We start from the raw sequence: 24,970 nt of genomic DNA, 5'->3' as shown, positions 1-24,970 counted from the left end.
TCAAATGTCGCGAAACGTCACAAGGCGACGGTCTGCCCCAACCTGCACCGATGTACGAGTGCGCCGAAGCACATCGCTGGGCAAGCAGGGTGACACAGGAGGTCGAGATTTTACACGGTCGGGATTTTTTCACCGCAACTACAGGATGCAGGTAAATTGGTGTTCCGCACATTTTTTTTTTTGCACAATTTCACGGGCCCAGCAAAAGCTGTGCCTATTTTGCCGGAACAGTTCTGCAGGTTGGTAGTAAGTGCTGCTGGTGAAGTGTGGAATAGTGTGGTGGAGCACGGGAACTGCTACAGGCCCCAGCGGTGATGCAATCGAGTCGAGTTTTCCTCCCCACACCAATTCCCAGCCGAGCGTGCTAGACGGTAGAGGGGAAAACAAATCACAGCTTCACCTTGTGTGCACATACATCCCAATCACGCCAGCGGGTCCGACCGGAAGTGTAAAGTTCTGCTGGACGGGGGACATTTTTCAGGCCTCTACGCTATGTGCGAATTTGTGTTGCACCTTCACACAGTGCCGACTGTGATTTTCAGCCGAGAATGATTGATCTGTGGTGTGTGCTTTTTCCTAACTACGCTAGTCAGAACAGAACAATGTGTGTGTGTGTGAGTGCGTGTGTCTGAGTACGTGAAGGGGTTGGCAGAAAAGGTGGTAGCTTTCCCCCCACCTCCCCATAAAAATTTGCTATCGATTTAATCTTCTAGCCGCGACGTAGCGCGCCCCTGTTTTTTTTATGCTGCGCAAACGGAGCGCCATGCGTTTTCGTCCCTTTGCTAGCTCTTTTTTTGTTGTGTGGCGTAGAGTGAAAAAGATATATCCCCGTTTCGCGACGGCAACAGTCCTTCTCTCATCAAACGCTTTAAACTGTCGCAGTAATATTCGCTGCACACACCTTTCTCCCCGGCCGTGCCGACACACGCACGCTAGTTTACGTCGCACGCGCGCGTGCCTGCCGAAAGAGTGTTAGAAGGTACGAAAAACCCTAGGACGGGGGGGGAGGGGGAGAGAGACCAAGAAGAAAGGTGTGACGTTCGCAAAAGTGTCTGTCTGTGCGCTGGTATGTGTGTGTGTGTTTTGCGAATGGTGCTATTCTAACTCAATCGGGCTAATGAGCAATGATGATGGTGATGCTGTGGTGCGTTTGTCCGAACCGTGTGCCTCATTGACAGTGTGCGCACTTCTCCGCGTGTTTGCGCCCGTGTGTGTGTGAGTGTGTGTCTGTTGCGAACACAAAAAAAGGTGAACGATAGTGGTATGCGAGCAATAATGAGCGTGATTTTAGTAATGCGCGCGCGAATCTGCTGCGGAAGGATAAGTGAAAAGGGAATGTACAAGCAGGCTGTAACCAATACGCGTGCAGCAGCATAAAACGCGACCATGCGGTATTTGTACGATGGTGAGACCATGCTGTACTGTATGCCGTTCGGAACATTTGCTGACCCACCGATCATTCACACGTACACACGTGTAATAATAGGTTTGGAAACGAATGTTCCATGTTTTATGCACGCTACATCTCCCAACGTGGTTCGGAATGTACTGTAACCGTGGGACACAAAAAAAGCATTGGCAGATTGCGCAAGTTCTTTGCTTTTCCTTCCAAAGTAAGGTTATGTTTCGGTTTCGTTGATTCTGCTAAGCCAGGCCTACTGTTCTATTGGAGACAGATCCTTCAAAATCTGATTACAAAACAAAGCCGCACACGGTGCCACACCGCAAGTGTGGAGCGAGTGGGATTAGGAAGATGGAGGTGGAAAGAAGGAAATAGTCCAATTTTGTTTTCACCGTTCGCTTGCCCTTCCCGGTGTACTGGGAGAAGCGGAGACCGCATTTTAAAATGGCACGCTGATTTAAAAATAGTTCTGGCCCGTTCCCCGATAGGAGAAAAAAAAATGCTCGACCAAATCTCGTATGTTCTCCCTGTACGTGTTCCTCCTGACTGTGTGTGTGTGTGTGCGCATGTGGAAGAGACAGAGTTTAATTAGTGTCTTTTTTTTAAACCACGTTGCTTGACATTTCACAGTGATGGTGGTGTGAAGCAATTAAATGCTATGATTTTTTTTTCGCTTCACCGGCCACGATTTGGAGGGGTTTGGCGCGTGGTGCTTCTTTTTCCTTCCTCTCGTACAACCTTCAAGGACGGCACACTCTCCCCTCAAGTGTGGTGTCGTTGGTAAGGGGCCCTTTTTTTGCACACCACTGTGCGTCAATTCACACATCCCATTAAACTATCACGTTGGCTGTGCCGAGATATAGCTCGCGGTGAACTTCTTTCCCTGTTTTTCGCCCGTTTTATCGTTGCTAAAGAAAGACAAAAAACATGCAGCCACAGCACACCAGCAGGGCGGATTAGCACGCAAATGGGGCGGCTGCCTTTGCCCGCGTGCCCCTTCTCAGCTGGCCCCCTGGTTGAGACGAAATGATGCCCTGCTCCACCACAGGGGCAGCAGTATGTGCGACCATTCCGAAACGTTTTGGCTGGTCGGAAACGTTTACCTGTTCTCTGGCGTGCTCGGTGGAACCTTTGCTCTCTCATTCTCTCTGTCTCTTTGCTATTTTGGAGCAAATCGGAGCATCTTCAAAATCGCTCTCGCATCGCAGAAAAACACGCGCGATTCATTCTGTAATTCAATGCAATTCACTCACACACCCCTTACACCCGAATGCCGCTGTCAGCCGGGAAAGGGAGATGCGTTGCATGCACCGCATGTATGTTTACATGCAACGACGACGACGCAGAATAGAGCGGTTTCTCGCTCTCCGTGTGTGTGCTCTCCGGAACACGTTCTCGCGAACACGAAGGGAGAACACGACGTAATATAGGGTACCAAATACGCACACACAGCAGCATACGACGGGTAGGTCTAGGTAGACGCTGTTTCTGCCCTATCCGCCTATAGTTGCTAACTCACACGGCAGCAGCCACTAGGATCAGCAGCAGCAGCAGCAGACGGACCGTCGTCGTCGTCATCATCGTCCTACAACAACCGTGGTGTGGTGTTGGTGCTGGTGGTGGTACGTGGATGTTGTTTCTTGACCGACTTTTTGTTGCTGTTGGTAGTGATCCTGCGGGAACCAGAGCCTACCACGTTTGGGGGTTTTTGAAGATTGTGGACAAGTGAATCAGCCAAAGGACTACTACTAATTAACGGTGGACTGTTTGGAAGTGCTACGGGTGCAATACGAGATGTGCGAGCTTAAAAACACACTAAAAGTGATAAACTTTGTTAAAACAAACCACCGTGAAAGTGTAACTGGACAGTGTGTGCGGGGTACGAGCCCAAGGGACCGCAAGGAGCCCACCAATGTTCATTTATGTAATCCATACAGCAGAAAGTGTTTTTGATGGCAAAAAGTGCGAAAGAAAATATCGATTGCCACCGACCAATGTGCTGTCTTTTTTATTGTGCAATAGCAATAGGAGGTAGATCGCGATGCGTCTCTCAAACAGTGTGCCTTCCTCTGCTGTAGTGTAAAAATGTCTCTAAACTTTTCTGTGCACGAACAGTGGAAGTAGTGGAAAAAGGATGCTGCAAAAAGGACATTTATTGTCTTATGAAAGACTCGTCCCGTTTAGGGTGTGTTTGCACAAAATTTTCTCCAGTTGTAACCTTTACCTTTGCTTACTTCGTGCGTGTGTGTGTGTGTGTGGGTGTGATAAAAAGAGAGAGAGAGATAAAGAGAAAGGCCGTCGTCTCGCGCGATGTAACGTTGTGGGTTGTGTGGCTCTTCCACTTTGGCAGCGCCGCACGGTTCGAATGGTGGTGGTGGGGTGGTGTTATGCAATTTTTCCCCACAGCAGTTTGGTGCAGGAACGTTCTTCGTCAACGCTTACTACGGTTGTGGGGATACGGAATTGTATCCCGTGTGTGGTGGTGTGCACATACACACGCCCTAGTTGCGGGCTCGTATCCGCTAATCCTTTTGCAGTGTGCACTTACGGCCGGTGGAAGGTTGTAGAATTGTATTCCCTAGTAAACAATTTTTCAACATTGGGGATGTAGGATACCGTAGGGCCACCAAAAGAACAGGGCGGGAAATCATTCTACCAAAACTGGAAACAAAAAATCATTGAATTGTGATGATTTTGGGAGTAGTTTTACCTCAACGCGGTGTTGTTTGGTGGATGGAAAAAGAAACAAAAACTTTTTTATTGGAAATACAGTCTGAACTAGTGATGGGTAAAGTTGGCAAAAATCCGGAGTTGACTCCGATCCCACTCCGATAATTTTGGATCCGACTCCGGATGGTAGATCCGCCCAGCATTATCTGGAGCCGTCCTGAATCGTCCGGAGTCGTCGGGAGGCGTCCGGAGCCGTTTGGAGTTGTTCGAAGTCGGAGTAGTATAAAGTCGCCCGGAGTCGTCTGGAGCCGATTGGAGTCGGAGTCAACCGAAGTCGTCCAGAGTCCTTCGGAGTCGCCTGGAGTTGGAGTCGTCAGGAGTCGCTCGGAGTCGAAGTAGGAGTAGTTCGAAGTAGGAATAGTCTGACTCCGCCCAACTCCGATTCCGGTCGACTCCGATCGACTCTGGTGGACTTTGAAAGACTTCGACTCCGGTCGACACCGGATGACTCCGGAGGACTCCGATTCCAAACGTCTCCGGATGACTTCGGATGACTCCGGACAACTCCAAACGATTCCGGGCGACTCCGACCCTGACGACTCCAACCCAAACGAACGGAGTCGGAATCGGGCTAACAATAGTCGGAGTCAGATTGGAGTCGTGGGTGCATTCCAGAGAGCACATCACTAATCTGAACTCACTAGTCGTACCAAATCGCTTGCTATCTACTGAATTTGTATAATTAATTTTCACCTTTTTGCTAATGAAAAAAAAATACCATAGGGTTTAATTGAACTGTCAAATTAATCGCAAGGGTAACTACAAAAAAAAAAACCAGGATCATTTTTTATCTCATTTTACTACCTCGCCGTTTGGCTCAACGACCTAATTCATAGTGGGATATAAATTTACTACTAACTTCTAAAAAAAGAATCTTACTAACGTGGCTTGACAATGTCAACATTAAAAGACCAATGCAAAATGTTGATGTAAAATGATGAATGTAAATTTTATTCGCGAGCATTTCCCCAGAAATGAATCCATCATTCTACCCTCATAATCACCATTCATCTATTGCTATGGTAACTGAAGCTGAGCTGCTTTGATTTCCCCTCCATATCCCAAGATGGAGGCGCACAGTCATCCGACTTAGCGAGTGGGAACCATTCGATCACACCAGCACACACTACCCGTGCACCGCGGTTGTCATGGTGTGTATGTGTGTGAGTTGGTAGTGGTGATGTGATTTGGAAAATTTACCGCTTCATCTCATTGTACTTCTAGCGTTGGTACCGACTGGACGTGTTTTACTTTTCAACCTTTTTGCGCTTGCATTGGACAAGTTTTTAATCTTTACTGTTGCGCGGTTCTCTATTTTTTGGTTAGTGGTATAGACAGAATTTGTTGAATTGTTCTGAACAGGTAAGAGAGTGGGGGGAGGGGAGTGTAGTAGACATTTTGGGCGTTGGATTCACGTTGAACTGAACGAAATGTCCATTTTGTAAGCGATTATTTCATGTCTTTGCTTTTTGACTTTTTCCGAGTGCGCGGTGTCATTCAATCAGTCGATCGCCATTTTGGACTCCATTGATGGGACTTCAGCTTTTTATTCTAAATTGATTTTTGGAGTGTTTAATAGATTAAAAATGGCGAACTGTGATGAATTGTAACAACGGGCTAGTAGACCTTACATGACAGCAGAGCATTTCTGTGTGTGTGTAATAAAAGTGCTAATTCTGCAACGGATATTCTTGCAGTTCCTTGCCGAAAAAAACGCTACCTGTGAAGATGATTCGAAATGGCTCGGCTGTGGGGTAATTTATATTTCATGAAGCTATTATTCAATACACTGGCCCTGCCGATGGTGAACATTACAAGACATTAGAAATTGCACAGCATTGGATAAAGGTCACGTGCGAATGGGGGAGGGGGTAAAACAATGGATTGCTATTCTGTCCGGATCGATTCCAAAATCGACCCGCGCACGTGTAGCTCGTGTAGTGGCACCGAAATCCTCGAACGGTTATACGGTTGCTTAGATTTCGAGTCGAGTTACTGGTTTGTCGTGGTGCACATTTTTCCGTTCGAGAGGTCCTTTCTTTCCGCAGGAGTGCTTCGATTGTTGGAATATTGGGCACTCTGCGGTTGGGCGGGGTCGGTAAGTGCTGTGCTTTTTATTGCCTTTGTGACCAAAATTCCTCCACCAGCAGAGAAGATACGACAATCATATACCGATGGGAGTGAGGGGGACAAGCAAAAACATTCCACCGCTTGACCCGTTAGCGCTTATGTAAATGAGGCTGCTGGTCGTTCGATGGTGGGTTTATTTCCGCTGCCAGAAGCAACCCCTCATTCGCCTACAGGAAGTTGCTAAGCAAGACTTAGATTCGATTTACGTAATCTACAATGATGGTTTATTGCTCGATATCATTCTACGAGCGGTTTGAGAGTCATCGAGCGAGGAGGTCCTTGTACAACGGTCCTGTTCTTGTGCCCTTTTCGATACGTCCCTATCGCATGTACCGGATACTAGTTTTAATGTGTTGAATATTATATGCTGGTTTCGGGGGGAGCAAAAGGGACAACAAAAAAGGAATTACATCATTACATAACATCGCTGCGTGTGCATACTTCAATTGATTAATGTTTACTGTTTATTTTTTCCCCTTTTTGTGCACCAGATTTTGGGCTGAACTGCATACACCCACAGCAAAACAGCAGGCCTAAACGTTTTACTAAGAAGCAGAAACCACTGGAACCAGTATCGTTGCAACACATAAAGCAATCGGCCACACGATCCGAGCTACGGAACTGGATATTCGATTATAGCAACCATAGCATTCATCTGGTGTATGTGTGTTTGTGTGTAGCACATGCAGACAAAGCGTAACCAGTTGGACTGAGTTTTGACTGTACCAAAGAAAAAAAAACATCATCCATTGCAACAGCAGCCAAAAGAACGCATATCCTGAACGGTAAAATCATCGCGCAAAAAGTAATCGACGGGAAAGAGGGAATCACGTGTCATCATCGCCTTACTCTTCCTTTTTTCGGAGTATCACGGGAAGCTTCTGTACACGGAGAGAAGCTCACCAGGCAACACTGCTATCGGCCTAGCGAATCGGCTACCGGACCATCAAGTAAGTTTTCCTGCGGCCGGTCAGCGTGCGCGTCTCGACTTACAGAGGACGACGGTAATCGCCCCGTGTATTCGATCGATTGAAGTACCCGTCCCGGAAAAACACACACAAACATACACACACACAGACACAGACACAGACACAGACACAGTGATTACAGTTCGGTGGTGGTTGCGGTGGGACCAGTAACACACGGTATTGGTGGTGGCTGTAGGCTGTGGTGTGCCGGGCGCGCGCTAGTATGACGCTTGCTGAGATGTACTCTTTCTCGACCAGTAGTAAATCCGGTGCGAACAGCGGCGGAAGTTCGCTAGTGTCGTCGACGACCTCATCGTCCGGTGGTTCGTCGACCGTATCGACGTCGTCGATCGTCGGCGGAGAAGTGGCCGTTACCGCTGCGTCCGCGTCCGTTGGGGCTACGATTCAATCGATGGTTGCGTCGGTGGTGGCCGACCCTCCGGAGCTGGTCGCTGGTGCTGTGGAGCGTACGCCGGGCGCCGGTTGCCTGCCGGCCGTGTCGAGTGCGGCTGCCACGTCGACGGCGCTCACGAGCTCGGCCGCGGTTGCGATCCTACAGCAAGCGCCGCCAGCCAGCGGTGCCGTGTTGTCGGCCTCTCCGCGCGCGGATCAGCTCGTGCCGAAGTTGGGCGGACCGTCGCCGAACAACAGCAGCAGCAGCGTGTGCAGCAACGGTAGCAGCACCAGCAGCGGCATGTTTCCCGAGGTGTTCAAGCTGGACGACATGCTGGAGCTCGAGAACGTGGGCAATGGTGCGCTGAGCGAGAATGGCAGCACCGGCGGTGACTTTCAGCTCGACAACAGCTCCCTGTCGGATTTGATGGAGCAGGACTGCACGCTTTGCAAGTAAGTTGTCCGAAAGCATTGCTCACCTGTGAGCGAAGGTGACGGCAATAAACAAATAATGAACAAATAATTATCTGAACTGATTTCGTTTTAGGAATAAATTCACTTCGCCCCGCGTGCTCTCCTGCCTGCACGTGTTCTGCGAAAGCTGCCTGGACAAGCTGCTGGCGGAGGGTGCCGGCGACAAGGGTCTCGATGGCGGGAATGGCGGCACGATCGTTTGCACCATCTGCAAACAGGCGACTCCCACCGGTCCGAAGGGTGCCGCCGGGCTGCATCAGGATTACATTCTGAGCAACGTGCTCGATCTGTCCACCATCGAGCCGGCGCTGCTGGCGTGCACCTCGTGCAAGAGCAAGGAGATGGCGATCTCCCGCTGCAACGACTGTGCCAACTTCCTGTGCGCCAGCTGCGAGTATGCGCACCAGCACATGCGCTGCTTCGAGGACCACAAGGTGGTGCAGCTGGCCGATCTGCGCAAATCGGCGGAGAAGGTGGCCATTCACAAGCCGCTCTACTGTCCGGTGCACTCGATGGAAAATCTGAAGTACTACTGCTTCAACTGTCAGACGCCGGTGTGCAATGAGTGTTTGATCGGCGATCATAAAGGTAGCGAACATAACTACCACATCATCAGCGACGCCGAGAAGCCGATGCGCCAGGAGCTGGAGTGTTCGATGCGCGAGGCAAAGTCGAAGATCGAGTACTGCAATCAGGCGACGAGCAAGCTGGAATCGTCCCTGCACGACCTGCAGAGCCAGTACGAGACGGCGCGCGGCCTCATCAACGAGTCGTACCAGAGCTGCAAAGCGGTGCTGGAGCAGTGCCGGGAGAATGCGCTGAAAAATCTGGAAAAGCTGCACTCCGAGCGCGAGCTGAAAATCATGGACCTGTACGACAACGTGGCGAAATCGGTGGAGAAAATCGAGGTCGCTGCCAAGTACGCCCGCAAGGTGGTGGATCAAGCGAACGGGCCGGAAATGCTGAGCATGAAGAGCATGATATGCGCCCAGCTGAACCAGGTCATGGTCACCGCGCCGAAGGTGGATGTCAGCTTCTCGATCGAGTTCCAGAGCAACTACGAGAAGTTCGAGCAGCTCGTGCCGGAACTGTTCGGCAAGTTCCGCACCGAATCGTCGCTGCCGGTCAGCGTGAACGAAACGACCCCCTCGCCCACGCTCCCGGGCGTGCCGATCATGGTGGCCGATGCGCACCACCAGCCGGTGAACGGTGGCTGCGGGCTTAGCCAGGGTCCGCTGACCGCGTCGGTAACGGCGAGCAGTCCGATCTCGCTGCCAACGTCGATGCAATCGTCCTTCGACGGCGACATTTCGACGCTCGGCACCACGTACATGCTGCCGAACGTGCTGACCCCGGAACCGGCGACCGGTGCGGCCAACATTGCCGGCCCGCCCAATGCGCTGAGTGCCGGCACACCGTCGCCGGGCGTGGTCGTCGGTACCGGTCCCGCCACCACCCTGCCCGGGCTGTCCAGCATCGCCGAGTATAATCTTCACCGGCTGGCAAATCTGGCCGGCGAGACGGCGTCGAACGATCTGACCGATTCGATTGTGCCGGTGGTGAACAGCAACCCTACCACCGGGCCGGCCGGTGGGGCCACGCCCAACTTTACGCTGGCCGACCTGATCTCCGGCAACCAGCACGCGATCCAGGCGCTCGCGAAGTACTCGATGGGCGGCCAGGACATGAGCAACGGTGCGATGCTTTCGGCCCACCCGAGCCTGGACAGTGTACCGATGATGAGCGATTTCCCCGGCGTGCTGCCGGGCTCGACATCTCCTATCCTGCCCGTTCCACCGAACATGCCAAACATAGATGGACCAGGAATGAATGGGGCTGGTAGCGATATGGCCATGAGCCGCTTCCAGCCATCGATGTGTGTGAATGGGCGTACGAAGGCCACGCCGATGCAGATTCGGACCAAGTTCGGCTCGCTCGGGCAAACGAAGGGCCAGTTCAACTCGCCGCACGGTTTCTGTCTCGGTGTGGACGAGGAAATCGTGGTGGCCGATACGAACAATCATCGCATCGAGATATTCGAAAAGAACGGAACATTCAAGTTTTCGTTCGGCGTACCGGGCAAGGAGGAGGGTCAACTGTTTTACCCGCGCAAGGTGGCAGTGATGCGCACCAGTGCCAAGTTTGTCGTGTGCGATCGGGGCAACGAGCGCTCGCGGATGCAAATCTTTTCCAAGAACGGCCATTTCATCAAGAAGATCGCCATCAGGTGGGCTAACAAATACGGAGGGGGTTTGGGCCGCGGGGACACCATTTTGGCGGAAGGGGAAAGATCTGGGTGTTTCTCAGCACCGCTGACGGCTGGTGGCTAATTACAGCTTTCTTGTTGTCCTCGCTTTAGATACATCGATATCGTTGCTGGGTTGGCCGTTACAAACAAGGGGTTAATCGTAGCAGTGGACAGCGTCTCGCCGACCGTGTTCATCATTTGTGAGGATGGCAATCTCATCCATTGGTTTGATTGCAGCGACTTTATGCGCGAACCATCCGACATAGCTATTAATGGTAGGTTTGGGCTGCTTGTAGGCTCATGTCAGTTTATTTCGGGCCGCGCATAGCAGTGCCCTGACGCTGGAAAACTAATCGGGTAACATTGTCACATTCTTCTAGGCACCGATTTCTTCGTGTGTGATTTCAAGGGACATTGCGTGGCCGTATTCTCCGAAGAAGGTACGTTCAAGTATCGTATCGGCAGTGAGAAGATTACCTGCTTCCCGAATGGTATCGATATATCCGATGCTGGAGACGTGCTGATTGGCGATTCGCACGGCAATCGCTTCCACGTCGCGTGCTATTCGAAGGATGGGCAACTGCAGTCTGAGTTCGAATGTCCCTATGTCAAGGTATGGTTAGCCGGAATGATCCGGGTGGCGGGTTTGCTGGGTTCCGCAGCTATCGCTACTGCTGACAATTTATGTTGAATTGTACTTTTTCTCTTTTTTCCATTCCCAGGTGTCACGATGCTGCGGTCTTAAAATTACCTCCGAGGGATATGTGGTAACTTTAGCGAAAAATAATCATCATGTCCTGGTACTGAATACGCTCTACATTCAGTGATCAATAGCGGGGGCACGAATACTGAAACCTAATTACTGAGCCATCCGGCACACATTCTCTTCTAACAACGTTGATCCTAGTGCACGTTAAATCCCCCATCCCTCGCTTCCCACGGGCCGTGAGTATCATATTCATCTATCCTATGGTTTATTTATGACATTCACCATTCCACGCCATGCCTACCAACGCGTGTTTGAATGCGTCCATCATCCAGTGAAGCAATTCGGCGATCGCTACACCAGCAGCAATAATGGGATTCTTCACAGAAACAAAAGAAGAAGAAAAAAACACAAAAAACAAAACTCTGATGGCCATAGGAAAACGGTGGGGGAATCGTTATTAATCGAGCTTTCGTGACATGGGTTTTATGTCATGATACTGCTTAGTCTGTACGTTTATTATTCGTTTGGCGACTGATTCGCCATTTGCAATTAATTATCAACCTTCCCCGAGCTCTAAACCCTCCAAATGCGCACGGCAAGGCATGTGAGAAGGCTTCATTTTATTTGAGAGAGACGGATGAATGATATTATTTAATTTTTGTAGAACAAAGATTATCATTATTATAATTGTTTGTATTCTTCGTAAGTAACGTTCGCAAATCTGTAATCCCCGTTTGTTTATGTTAAGCAATATTTATTCTCTGAAGATGACAACAAACAACAATACATGATCTCTGTTTTTAATGTGTTTGCATAACCTTAGTGAGACATTGGTAGCAAGGAGTGAAGGCATACAGTTTTAGTAGTTTTATTTTCGTCAAAACAAGAACGTACTGTGGGGTTTCCTAAGATTGAAAAAGCGCCTGAACTATAATATATTTACAGTGGTGAAGCATGTTTAGCAAGAGAGGATTATATAACGCGTAGGTCGTAAATAGTGCACCATCGGCGAACCTTCATACACAACGAGCGTGCATTATTCGTAGCAAACACAACAATATTTCGCATTTATTGCGCTGGAAAGTATCTCTACATCTATTTACGACGGCAGTACAAAAGTAACACAACTTTTGAAAGAGAGTCCAAACATTAAGTAGCATTCACTGTAAATAGTATCGAAATATGGCACAGCGTTTGATCTACAACAACACGCCAAGTACAGTCGCAATGGCAAGATATGTTCTCAAACGCGATCGAATGAAAAATGTTCTTGCGAATGCGTCACCAAAAGGCAAGCTAAGACACGAAGCTTCCGAATAGTTGGAGGTTGTAAATGTGCAAGGTGTGTCTACCATTTCACAAAAAAATATGTATTGGCCGTTGCATTATCGCATCCTGCATGGTCCTGCAAGGAGCCCATTGGGGTGAACAACATTAAAGAAACATTAAAAGAGCGTATTTTCTGTGTCGAAACTCGCACTTTCCTAAATGGTAAAACTAGGGAATGTGGGAATGCGTTATGATCAATACATATATATATATATACATATACATACATATATTTTTTGAATCGAGAATTAGAAATATTACCCTATGAAAAAAAGAGCTAGCCAACAAAAGAGTGAAAAAGTGAGAGAGGGAACGGAAAGTGAAACGCTAGCATGTTTATACACTTGATCGAAAGTCCTAACAGCAATACCATTTTTTCCATTAACCGAACGTTTTTGTAGGAAGGTTACGCGCACTGCTGCATGCACTACAAAGTGGTTGACGTGGATGTAAAAACAGTAGCAACTAAGAAGGAACGTAAATGATTTGTAACTGCACCGCGCCGCTCCTCCTCTTACGAACATTTACTATTTAGGTTTGTGGGGTTATGTGTTGTTAGTAGGGGTTTGTTCACTACTTCCTAAAATCATGTTCCACGTTTTTTATCCTATTTTAAATATTCTTTTATTAGCTTATTGTTTAAGACACAGCGAGAGACTTTTATCGTCGCTAAGGTAGTTTTATAGTATCACTTTTTAGTGGCACCCGTGTTAACGGGATTTTTTTTACCTGTCGGGGTTTTAATTGATGCAGAAAGACAATGCTTTGTGATTTTTTTTCGTAGTTCCGTAATTTTTGAAAATGTGACTTTGCGATTTCTCGCACTGGAGCTTTTTTGATCGTTGAAACAGTCCACCAGTAAACAATGTATTTTTCTTATTGGATAGATTTTCTCCCACCAACAAACCGAAGCGAGACTAAATTTGTTTGTAAAGCTTTATAATTTCTTATCCTTTGAATTTGAAATGGTTAGCAGTATTTATTTATATTTTTTGTTTCCAACCGTAATTGTTTTTTTTAATATGTATATCTGTGTTCGTTGAAAATCGCAAAGCTCAATAATTTTATGCTGTACCATTATTAAGAACAACAGTCGGTTCCTTTTTAATCCTAATCGGTTTTTCTTGGGATAAAAATTAGTTTAAGTTATGGTTAAAACGTTTATTTCTTTCTAATTATAGCTTCACCCGAAACATTTGAATTGGGCGTAAGATGTATTGGCTTACGTTAATGCTATGTGATCATTACGTGGGATTTTACAACGTGCCGTATATATCCGTATGTAGAACGAACCGTGTAGCTGGAGCGACAAAAATATATTGCTAGTCTCAAAGTTGACTCAACAAAATTCAATTCATGTTAACATACCTGTTTTGAGCCTAATGTTTGTGCCGCAGATCGATTGATTGTGCTGCGTTCGTTTGGTCTTTAATTGTGCAATGTTTTTTTGTTTCATTTTTTACATGTTATACTAGTAGAAAAAACAATCGAAAAACAATTGTAGGGAAACAATCGGGATGGCAATCAATCGATTGACACCGTATTTTGTACTCCTAACTATAACCGCGGTTGGTCATGCAAGAACTCCGGAATGTAAATTATCTGAAGATGTTTATTTCTCTTCTTTCGTATAAGTCGATCGTGGACTTGGAACAGCTATGACCTATTGGTTTACTGTGACGGGCTTGTTGTAAAGTCGTACGACGATGCTAAAACACGCGGAAATATACGGCACGCAATATAAATATTCCCGGAAGAATGTTTAAAGAAGTCAAAGTAGGGGCTAACGCTTAATTAATGATTTGGGCACACATTTCATAAATCACTAAAAGACAAAGAATGTTTCTTAACAAAAAGAAGTTATTTTATTTTTCATGTGAATCTCGTTCATTTTAAAGTGCATTTTTGTTTAGATACATATATGTGTTTGCTTTTGTGTTCTCACAATAGAATCTCGAAGAAGGTATTTTTTGTGTTCAATGCTGCAAATGAAACGAGTATCTCTTCCCCTCACCCCGAACATCCGAGCGATATTGGAAAGCAATATTTGAATGCCATATTTTTTATAGTTTATCAAATCAGGTTCATCTACAAATGCGGTTCGTGAATTATAATAATTGGAAGGGAATCACTATAGCAAATTATGGGGCATGATTTATTAATATTGTTTAACCCTTGTGCAGTTGAAGCAGAGGAGGGGTCTCAATAATTTTATATGCGTAGTTTATGGAGTGTGGCGAGTTACTGGTTCTGAGCTCTTTTTATGTTAATCCACTAGACATATTTGATATTTATCGCGTCATTCATTTGTGTGCATTTGCAGTGTTTTTGGATGAATGATATTTTTTACGCTTGGTTAAAATTTATACATCCTTCAAAAGACAAACGTTTGTGGCTACGGTGTGCGTACTTGTGAGTAGAGGAATTTGATTGTCGTCATAAATTATAGCTAGCCAAAAAAGAATGCTTCCGTTACAAATCTAGAACAGCATTTTTCACTTTGAAGAAACAATACAAAAATATACAAAAAAAACTATATATATATACCTAGATTGCAAGCGTTTAACAGAAGGAATGTTATATGAAATGGAAAAAAATACCGTTTCACAAGGTAGAGAGAAATCTAATCCAAAGCAAAATATTTTATAATTGAAACAAAATATTTTTTGCCTTAAATTTTACATTTATACATCTATGAATAGTAATATTGCAACGATTTTAGAGTGCGCAAAACGAGGCGAATGAGGAAAACAGCCCCTTCTTATCAATTAGAAGGGTATGCTGTACGTAGAATGCAATCGGAAAATATACAACCAGTACCGTACTAGGGTAAATGTACCTATAGTGGTGGTAGTACCAATAGTGGTGGTATTGCACTAAAATGCGGTTCATACGGCAAATCACAAGTAATTAAGTTATTTAAGTTAGTGTAAAATGTTCTTTAGCCTTTTACAAAGGTTTTAAAAGTTAAATGGGGCCATTCCGTTACTTAGTGACCGAAAAATCCATTATTTTGTGAAATGTGTCAACATTTTTCCAAAATCCTTAGTATTTCATAACGAAACTCATATTTCTGTTAACGTTCTAAATGACCATATAACCACGCAATTACTAGTTTTTCAACATAACTGTTATGAAATGTTACTGTTTTACTAAAATTATTTGCCTTTTGACCATATTTATGCATTTTTAAGTGTTTTTTACCATAGTGCCATTATAGGTACACAACACAGGCATGTTCCTATAGTGGTTATAGTTATAAAATCAATGAAAACAGGTCGTTTTAGATTTTTTCGAGGATATTTTTGACATGTCGTATTGTTTTCACTAAAATAATCAACAGAAATGAGTTTTATGTAGGTAATTTACCAAAAACAGGCCAAAATTGGCTGAATAAAAAAATGACTTCAAATCAAGCACACTCTTCCGGGTGTAGGTTGACGACAGGTGTGATGCAGTACTTTTGTCAATAGTTTCATTGATCAAATTTATACATTTTGTTACGATCAAATCACGCAAGAAACCAATATTATGGCAGTAATCTGTGCTATTCATACGCAAACAGCTTCAAAACTAAGTTTCATTGATTTTATACACCGTTTTTGATGCATCTTTGTTTACCACCACTATAGGAACACAATACGACGACTATAGGAACCATACCACCATTATAGGTACAACGAAGCAGTCACAAAAATATGTATTTTTTCGTAAATTTGATGTATTTCATGATAAAAATAGTTGCGATTGCGTAGATAAAACATATTCCAATTGGTATGTGTTAAAATATTCAGAAATTGTCCTTCCTGACACTTTAAATCCATTAAAACACATCGGTACCACTACAAATTGTACCACTATTGGTACATTTACCCTATACTATCAAATGGCAGTAAGATATTTTATTTAGTTTCGCTAAAATCAACAGATACATGCGCGTGTCCGCATGTATCGTTTGCAGAGCTGTAATGTTTGGCGTACCTTTAAACACGAAAAAGAGATGAAAAAAAAACAAGATATGTGAGATTTTTTTAAACGTCTACCACATCAAGTCCAAATTAGTAAAGCAAAAACGAAGGAAGGTATAGGATGGCAGGAAAGAAATAAAACCAATATGATAATAGACGAATAAATTCATAATCAAGTACAGTTATCTCAACGTTCGCATCCCACGGATACTAGAACTAAAACATTAAAAGTTCCTTCTCAAATCAATAAATCAATCGGGCTGCGTAATCGTTCACTGGTGGTAGATACTGTAACATCTCGAAGTAAACTTACATCTGCTGGAAAGAGCTATGTTGCCCCGGGCTGGATTGAATTTTTCGTGTAGATTCATTTTAGTTAACACAGTCACAATACCATCTTGCACTGCTGTCCGAATGATACTTCCTTCGGCACTTTTATGACCCGCCAAACGATTCTACACACCAAGCCGAACACACTCTGCAGTACGAAAGCAGTTCCTTAGCAATTTTTGCCAGCATATTTATAGTTTTAGTGTAGGTTTTACGGCACAAATAAAAGCTGAAATTTGATACGCTTTTACTTTTTAGTTACGCTTAGCCTTGTTTGTTTTATTTAATTAGACTAGAAATTGCACGATTGACTTCCTTGTTAGGTTTGTGACTAGATGATAAAATTTGTTTACAGTTTTTGTAACACAATGTTTTTTTTGTGTGTTTTCTTATATGGTTAGGGAAGAATTTTGTTTTGACTTAATTTTATGACAGTAGCAAAGAAAAAGTCAATCATTTATTTGCAATATATGAACATTGCCAAACCAGAAAATGTATAATGAGAAATCATAATTACAACACACCCCTTTTGCAAAAGATCTATTTGCGATGAGAGCTTGTCAAAAGTTATTTAAAAAGTAACGAAACTCCGAAAGCAATGTTATACACTACGAAGAGCGACACCTAATTCCTAAGCACCTTCGTTTCTGGTTCTGCATAATTATCCTAACAAAAGAAAAGAAGTACTATGAAGCAAAAGTACTAAACATTATTTTTTCTTTCTTGCATAATTCCATACCGTCTGAACAGTTTCATACATAGAATGGAACACAGGTGTATAAAACAGGCATGAACACATATCAACGCTACAAAATCCATTGTATAAAGTCAATTTTAGAAGAAAAACAATCCGCAACAAAAGAATCGCCTAATTATGGGCAGTTGATTGGAGTTACTTACCTCTTTCAGTCTAAACTAAATATGTATTTTTTCCGTTCGGTCATTGAACTTGCTCAGAATGGCTCACGGGGGTAGGATTGTAGGTTGATAAAAGAACAACAACAGCACATAATGGAATATTTTTGAATCTGCCAGTTGGCGGAAAGATCCGATTAGTAACATCCTCCTGAAGTATGTATGCAACAGTGCAGTGTTTTAAGCAGAATAAAAAATAGAGACTAACTTAACCTGTTAGAAAATATAAATAATCATGCAACATAGTGCCATCAGTAGGGGGGAAAACGAACTATTTTAATGTGTTAAAATTCCTTTTGGAATGATTACTTTCGTTTACTGCATAGCCGTTTTGCGTTTCACGAGGAAAAGCGTTCTATGAACAAAAAAGAATATTACAATGAAATTAGCGTATAGAGACGTACATAATATACTTTGAGATATAAAACATGAGGTAACAAAACTCTTTGCACACAAAACAGGAAACGTCCGTAAAAGTAGCGAGACGAACGACAATGGTCGAAAAACATTAGGTTTTATTACTGTTCCATCACGTAATATTTTTGTTGTGAGGAAGAAAAAAGAAAAAGAAGGGGGCGAACAAAGCAAGGAAAACCTATCGATGGTTGTAGAAATGTTTCTTGTTTGAACCAATTTTGTCGCAAGTAGATATTAAGCTTTTTTACGTATTTACATTACACATATATATATAGGGTATATATAATATGCAAGGGTGATGCAAAATCAAGAATAAAGGTAATCGGCGAATATACTAAATTTTATTTTTGTACACTAAAAGAAATCGAGCAAACCTATAACCTACACCGCGAATTTGATTGTGCACACCCTTTTTAACGAAGCAGAGAAGCCTTTTAAAATCACACATTTTGTATCTATATTTAATGAACATTTTAGGTCAAACTGTTCAGGACATACTTTCCTCCCATGTTCGCATAATACAAGACGTTGGCTGATGTCACCAAATGATCTTAAACCGAACACATACATACATGTGTATATGAAATTATAGTTATACACGGGGCATTTTGTTGAAAAAAAGAAAAAAGAAACAACCGGACAATAGCGTTTCGTCAATGAGGTCGCGCATGAGTTCTACAACATCTTACGAGCTCCAAAACCAGCTCCTTTGATTCCTTTGAGTCGAAAATGTATTTGTTTGTTACAAGTAAAAAAAAGAGAGTCAAGATTATAGTTGGTTGGGTTTTAGTGAGAATAAATTAAAACAACAGAAAGTAATGCACTGCACAACTGCCAGCAAACTGTAGGACGATTTTGATTGGCAAGATGAATTCTGAATAGTAGTACTCCAACATGTTGTTTCCTTCCTACCTGCGCGCACTGTCTATCATACTCACCAACTTTTACGAACAAATTCTTGTAACACTAATATCCAATCACTTTTAATTCTTCGATTAGTCCACGTATATCGAATGCAAATTGTATGCAAGTAATACCAGCAGTACATGCTCTGCACGCGCGCGACAAAGAAATTTAACCATGGTCCGGCACCGTGTTTCAATAATTTTTCTCATATTCCTTATACAATTCAAAAGGAACGTATAGTTCGGAACTGAATGCAATCTTTTTAGACATAACTAAAAACCTTTACACTATGAATTCACACACACACCTTTTCAAGCAAAATAATAGCATAAAAAAAGAAGAAGAAGATTGAAGTATGTCGAAATAAATCTTAAATCCAGGGAGTCCTACTACTACTATACATGTATATGAATGAAAATACACATACAATTTGTAAAGTACAGTTCTAGCTTTAACATTAAATCCAACAGCGAGTCTGCAGAATTTTCTATTTTTGTAGTTCGATATTATTGTGTGTATGCATTAAAGAATATATACATACATACACTTGCGTTACATATAAATATATACTCCTTATCGAAAAGTAATCGTCCTGATTGGAGGAGACCAGCCAGACAGGCCATCAGTAGCCAGGCAAAAGCTGCAAAAGAATCAACCTGATAAGAATGGGAAACCGAAAACAAGCGTACGGATCTAAATGCAAAAAAAAACCCAATGTTCACAATAATATTTGAGATCAATTTGATAATAATATAAATCACAATGCAATTATAAAATGCTCACGATTATACAATTTTAACTGACATTGAATGGGTACGATTCGATCACATTGGGAGCGGATGGGACAGAGGGGGAAGGAAAGAGGAGAACAGAGCCTCTCGTACATTATCTTAAGCGCGAGTGTATTTGATGGAACGAATCGTGCTACCTTTCTTCTTCGAGTGAAAAGTACCGTATCAGAGCTATCGGATTTAGAAACAATGCAATCACACCTGTTGTGTAACATCTTACTAACGATCTTCTTCACATCTTCTACATGCATTAAAACCTCCTCCCCCCTTCCCTCACCACATCCTGTTCTAAATGAAAAAAAAAAAAACAGAAAATCTGCACTCAGTACAGTGGAAGCATGTACAAAATCTAAAATAACATAGAACTTACTCTACTTACTAAGCACACGTATGAAATATTTATATGAAACAAGAATAGTAGACAAATATTTAAATCAATTCTAATGATGTATTCTTCAGATTCTCATTCTGCGTTTCTCCAAAATACAATAATATATATATGATGAACCGTTTAAATCCCCATACAAAGTAAAGCAAGTAATAGGGGAGGACCCAAATAACGCAGATGAGGAAAGTAAAGAACGAAAGGTGAAAAAAAAACAAGAAGGGAAAATAATAAACGAAAGGAAGAGCAGATCTGCGAGAGTTCATTTCAAAGTTGCTGTTTCGCGGGGTTGTACAACTATTAAAAGTCACAACAACAACAAAAACAACAGACGTTGGATGGTGTGGTGTTTTATTGAATGAAAAAAAAAGCTATTTACATGCCTACTATACCGTGTTAATACGAATTTTATAATGTACTTCTTATGTATACAAAAGCAGAGCTAAGCCACCAAGCTTGGCTGAGAGACAGAAAGTAATAGGATGATGGTAAACCAAAAAGGGCTACTCTTATCTCTCTACGCCGTACAATAACATCACACAAGCTCAGCCATTCGTGTGGATAAATGTGGATATACCATCAGAGCATTTAGAGAATATTTCCAACACTTATTACACGATCGATCCAAAAAAACATTAGGAATCGATGCTCTAGTAAAGTGTGTCCAGCAGCAGCAGCAGCAGTAGCAGGGATGCTTCATTCGGGGGGATGCAAAATGGCATGAAAAATTTATCTTATTTTACTCAGAGTCAAATATTTAATGCAGCGGCAGCGGCGCACGCACGCACCATATACCAGTAATAGTCAAAACCATCTCTTGCCTAATAGTTTTCATATTTAGCGTTATGGACAGCACCACTACTTATAGCAGGAAGATATATTGGGCGGAGAGGGAGGGAAGCGTATTATTAATCTTACCCAAACCAAGGCAAGTCCCTCCTCTGTACCGGCAAATCTGTGGGAAATATGGAAAAAGAGAGATATAGAGGGGAGAGTAAGAGTGCGAGTAGTCATAGCATAGCAATCGTTGAGCAGAAGAAAGGTAGATGAAATTAAAATGTGCCATGCAGCAGCAGCAGATGTTTGAGTATTTGTTTTATTTTCCCCCTTTTCTGTGCGTACATTAGTGCCGTGGTTAATAATAACCGTTCAGGGTAGCTATTCAACGGTTTAACAGCTTCTTCTGATACTGGTCCAATGTGGTTGCGGGTAATTTAGTTCATGCCGAAATGTAATGAAAGACCCTCCTGCAGACAATGCAGCTGCCATTTCCATTCATTTCGATAACACCCGACCCAGACCATCCTTTTTCCGCGGAAATATGTCTTTTCTGACATTCCGTTTTTATTAACTCTGTTTCAAAGTGTATGTACTGCTGCAGTGTCAGGGCCAGCATTCGGTTGAGTGTGAGCTGCTTGCTATACTCTACCCTAGTGATGGGCGTTTCGGAGCGCACCAACAGCTCCGGAGCCGGCTCCGGACTAACGGCTCGGGAGCCGGCTCCAACTTTTTCCCGGAGCCGGCTCCGCACCAACGGCTCCGGAGCCGGCTCCGCTCCGACGGCTCCGGAGCCGCCTCCGCACCAACGGCTCCGGAGCCGGCTCCGCAGCAACGGCTCCACACCAACGGCTCCGGAGCCGGCTCCGCACCAACGGCTCCGGAGCCGGCTCTGCTCCGACGGCTCCGGAGCCGACTCCGCACCCACGGCTCCGGACCAACGGCTCCGCACTAACGGTTCAATAGAGACATCATTGTATGATAGCGTACTGAAAAATGAATATATATTCTCGCACGTGTGGAAGCTAACACACGGTACGATTGCAGTATTGACATGCATGACGTTGTGTAGCATTCGTTAGTCTCGTCTTTCTTAACAATATTCAACACTAATCGATATTTTTTTGATAAATTCTTTTAAACATGACGTACTCCGTTATTTACGGATTTCCTCGATTGAAACTTCATTGAAAAAGTTCTTTTGGTCCTTTGTGTTAAAACCGTCTCCGGAGCCGTTGGTGCGGAGCCGGTTCCGGAGCCGTTGGAGCGGAGCCGGCTCCGGAGCCGTCGGAGCGGAGCCGGCTCCGGAGCCGTTGGTGCGGAGCCGGCTCCGGAGCCGGCTCCGAAATTGCCTGGAGCCGGTCGGAGCCGGCTTCGGCTTCGGAGCCGTTTTGCCCATCACTACTCTACCCGACTGGGGGTAGCCCATTGTTTTCCCAATATGTGAAACCACTTTACCACCACAATTGGCACAGATTGCGGAAGGCTGTAGGGCAGCATAGAACAAACCATTTTCGAGATATTTAGAACACCCGGAGAAACATTCTAACGAACGACATGATACCGCATTCGCTTTAGGCATAGGTTCAGTTAGTATACTTACATTACGGTTTTTGTAGTTAGCAATATTTGGACAGCCTTTCGATTTCACGCTAAGTCTTATTAGGCGCACGTTGAAAGTATTTTAACACCCATCCCCTCTCCCCCTTTCTAATGTTTGGCGTTTGCCTCCCGTTGGTGTGTGATGATAATAGAAAAGAGAGAAAAAAATACAAAAAAGAAGAAAAAAAAAACACAACAAAATAGTTCGTGTGTGTGATGATGGAAAACCACCTCACCTGTGTACCACATTTCGAAAACGGGCGTACGACAACGCTGCTAAAAATTGCGTCTTGTGCGTGCGCAGTTGTAGTGAGGTGGGGAGATACATTTGAAAAAAGATAGCGATTTTTGATTTTGTGAAATTTTGTATTTTATTTTATACTTTACCCAAACAACAAGTTAGGATTGTGTTAAGTGAGGAAAAGTTAAACTTTACTATAATTTTACTATTGATGTAGTGCCTTTTGCACGGTTTAGTGTTAATATTTTGTTCGCTTTTACACACAAAAAATGTACATAAATTTTATATAGAAATATATTATATACATACAAATTATACAAGCAGGAATTTACAAAAGGAATGAATAAAGTTTTACAGTTTTATTTACCTTATCATGTGGGTTTGTTCATCGTTTTCGTTTTCGTTTTCTTTATTGCGTCTTTTGGTTCTCTTTTGTGCCCAGTCCAGTGTGCTTCAGCTTTATTATGATTTTTTCTTTGTGTTGCGGTTCCCTTATTGTGTTTTGTGATTTCCGTTCCGTCACCGTTCTGAAGCGACGACGGCCAGCTCGTCATATCGGTAGCACACACGTTATTTAAGGTTTTGGAAAGATAGGAATTATTTTTATAGAAAAGATAGTAATAAAACAAAAAATCTCCTCACATTTGATGTCTTCCTAATCCCTTTTGATGACCTTAGCCAGTAGAATGTATTATGGTTTGATTTTTCTTTAGTTTTTTTTACATAATAGTAAGGAGTGAAAAATTACTAAAAGATTGCTAATATACTAACCACTCAGCTCTGTCTGTGTAAGCTGTGGAGCAGGATTTGTCCGAACTGTTAAGTTAAAGCGGGGAAATAATAGTGAAGAAAAACTGGAAACTAAGTTTATTTCTGGCAACTGTTCTGCATTGGGGGTACATCCATTTATGCATTACCATTCGATTACTAGGAGTCACGATAATCAACGGAAAGCGAAACAGGAAAGAATTAATATAAAACAAAATAGTATAGATATTTGTGCTGTGGAAAATTGAGGAATCTGAAAGAATGGGGGAAGCAAGAACAACACAAAATAGTAGACCCATGCATGGCCGTTACGTTCCCACAGTGCTTTCTGATTGACACCATTTGATATATGCAGTACACCCCCGAATTCTTCAATTCGGCACAAAGTAGCAACATTTTTGGAAGGATCAATCAATGATAGCCCACACAGTGGCTTCATTGGGCATAAACAAATGAAAAAAAGTGTTACTTTTATTTACATTCCAAAATAATTTGACTGTCGTGTGAATATTAATTATTATTGTTAGTAAGTGTTAGAAAAGACAATATAACATGAATGAGTTTATCAAAACTGGTCTAATAGAGTCGCCCATGGTTTCTTTTTTGTTTATATAAACTTTGTTATAAAAAAGAAACCCCATCAGTGTACGGTTGTAGGATGGACAAGTACGGTATAATGGTGTCCTCTCCAGCATGCAACCATTGAATGGGACAGCCTACATACACTGTGAAAATATACCACAAACCAGTATCATGGGAAGGAATGAAATGAAATGAAATAAAGATTACAAGTCCAAGAAAAAAAAGAAGAAAAAAGAACAAAGCAAAACAAAACCAGCCAAAACGAGTGTTTGCTAAGCACGCACCACCGCACAACAGCATTGCGTGGGTAAGCAATGCAACCAAACAGCTGCAGCCGAAAGAATACGCTGCTAGTTGAATGAATCACTGGTCAGAATCAGTGTAAAAAAGACATAAATGGAACATCTTTTTTTTTTTTTTAATTTGTGTTTGTTTGATAAAAATGAACCTCCAAAGCACAAGATTCCTACAATTTCACTACGAGCTATGGTTGGTCTGCAAAACCCTTCTTGTGACTCTATATATATATAAAGTATTTTTACGTATTTAGCTCGTACTCAAAAGGTAATAACGTGCTGAAGAGCATCCCTGTGAGGGGGAGAGAGGTATGGGAAGGAAAGAATAAGAATATACCTTATTATATACACAATTATATGTATGAGTATATAATAATATATACATGCATATATGCATTTAGATATACTTATACGTATAAAGGAAACAAAAAATGCTAGAAGTCGTATGGACACTGAATTTTTAACATAGTTTAATCTAAAACAAACCAAAACATAAATCTTTGAAGTGTTATACCTCTTGTAGTTTCTTTTCCGTATGAAACCATTGCAAAGAAGAAGCCCCCTGTAAGAAGAATAATACGAATCCCAATTATGGAACATTGTATATGG

At 43.2% G+C, this 24,970-nt stretch overlaps 1 protein-coding gene across 8 annotated transcripts; it reads left to right on the top strand.

Annotated features, from left to right (window-relative positions):
* The first annotated feature begins 6 nt into the window (after positions 1 to 6).
* Positions 7 to 23,089, top strand: LOC1273621 (brain tumor protein). 8 transcript variants are annotated; one of them, XM_061650783.1, is made up of 7 exons: positions 7 to 151; positions 6,754 to 7,212; positions 7,492 to 8,076; positions 8,171 to 10,324; positions 10,457 to 10,620; positions 10,726 to 10,958; positions 11,068 to 23,089. In XM_061650783.1, exons 3-7 carry the CDS (start codon positions 7,643 to 7,645, stop codon positions 11,170 to 11,172), a joined length of 3,090 nt encoding a protein of 1,029 aa, XP_061506767.1. In that variant the 5' UTR covers positions 7 to 151; positions 6,754 to 7,212; positions 7,492 to 7,642; the 3' UTR covers positions 11,173 to 23,089. The 8 variants fall into 8 exon arrangements, with proteins under 8 accessions (XP_061506767.1, XP_061506766.1, XP_061506762.1 ...); XM_061650782.1 differs by having other exon boundaries at positions 7,489 to 8,076; XM_061650785.1 differs by lacking the exon at positions 7 to 151 and adding an exon at positions 207 to 979.
* The last annotated feature ends 1,881 nt before the right edge of the window (positions 23,090 to 24,970 follow it).

Source organism: Anopheles gambiae, chromosome 2 (assembly GCF_943734735.2).
Source record: "Anopheles gambiae chromosome 2, idAnoGambNW_F1_1, whole genome shotgun sequence".
NCBI lineage: Eukaryota > Metazoa > Arthropoda > Insecta > Diptera > Culicidae > Anopheles > Anopheles gambiae.
Note: the sequence above shows the minus strand (reverse complement) of the source record. Positions and strands in the feature narration are given on the sequence as shown.

Coding starts and splice junctions, on each gene's coding strand:
- LOC1273621 (XM_061650778.1), top strand. CDS start 7,454: ATGACGCTTGCTGAGATGTACTCTTTCTCGACCAGTAGTAAATCCGGT. Junction 10,621..10,725: donor ATCCGACATAGCTATTAATG/GTAGGTTTGGGC, acceptor ACATTCTTCTAG/GCACCGATTTCTTCGTGTGT. Junction 10,959..11,067: donor TCGAATGTCCCTATGTCAAG/GTATGGTTAGCC, acceptor TTCCATTCCCAG/GTGTCACGATGCTGCGGTCT.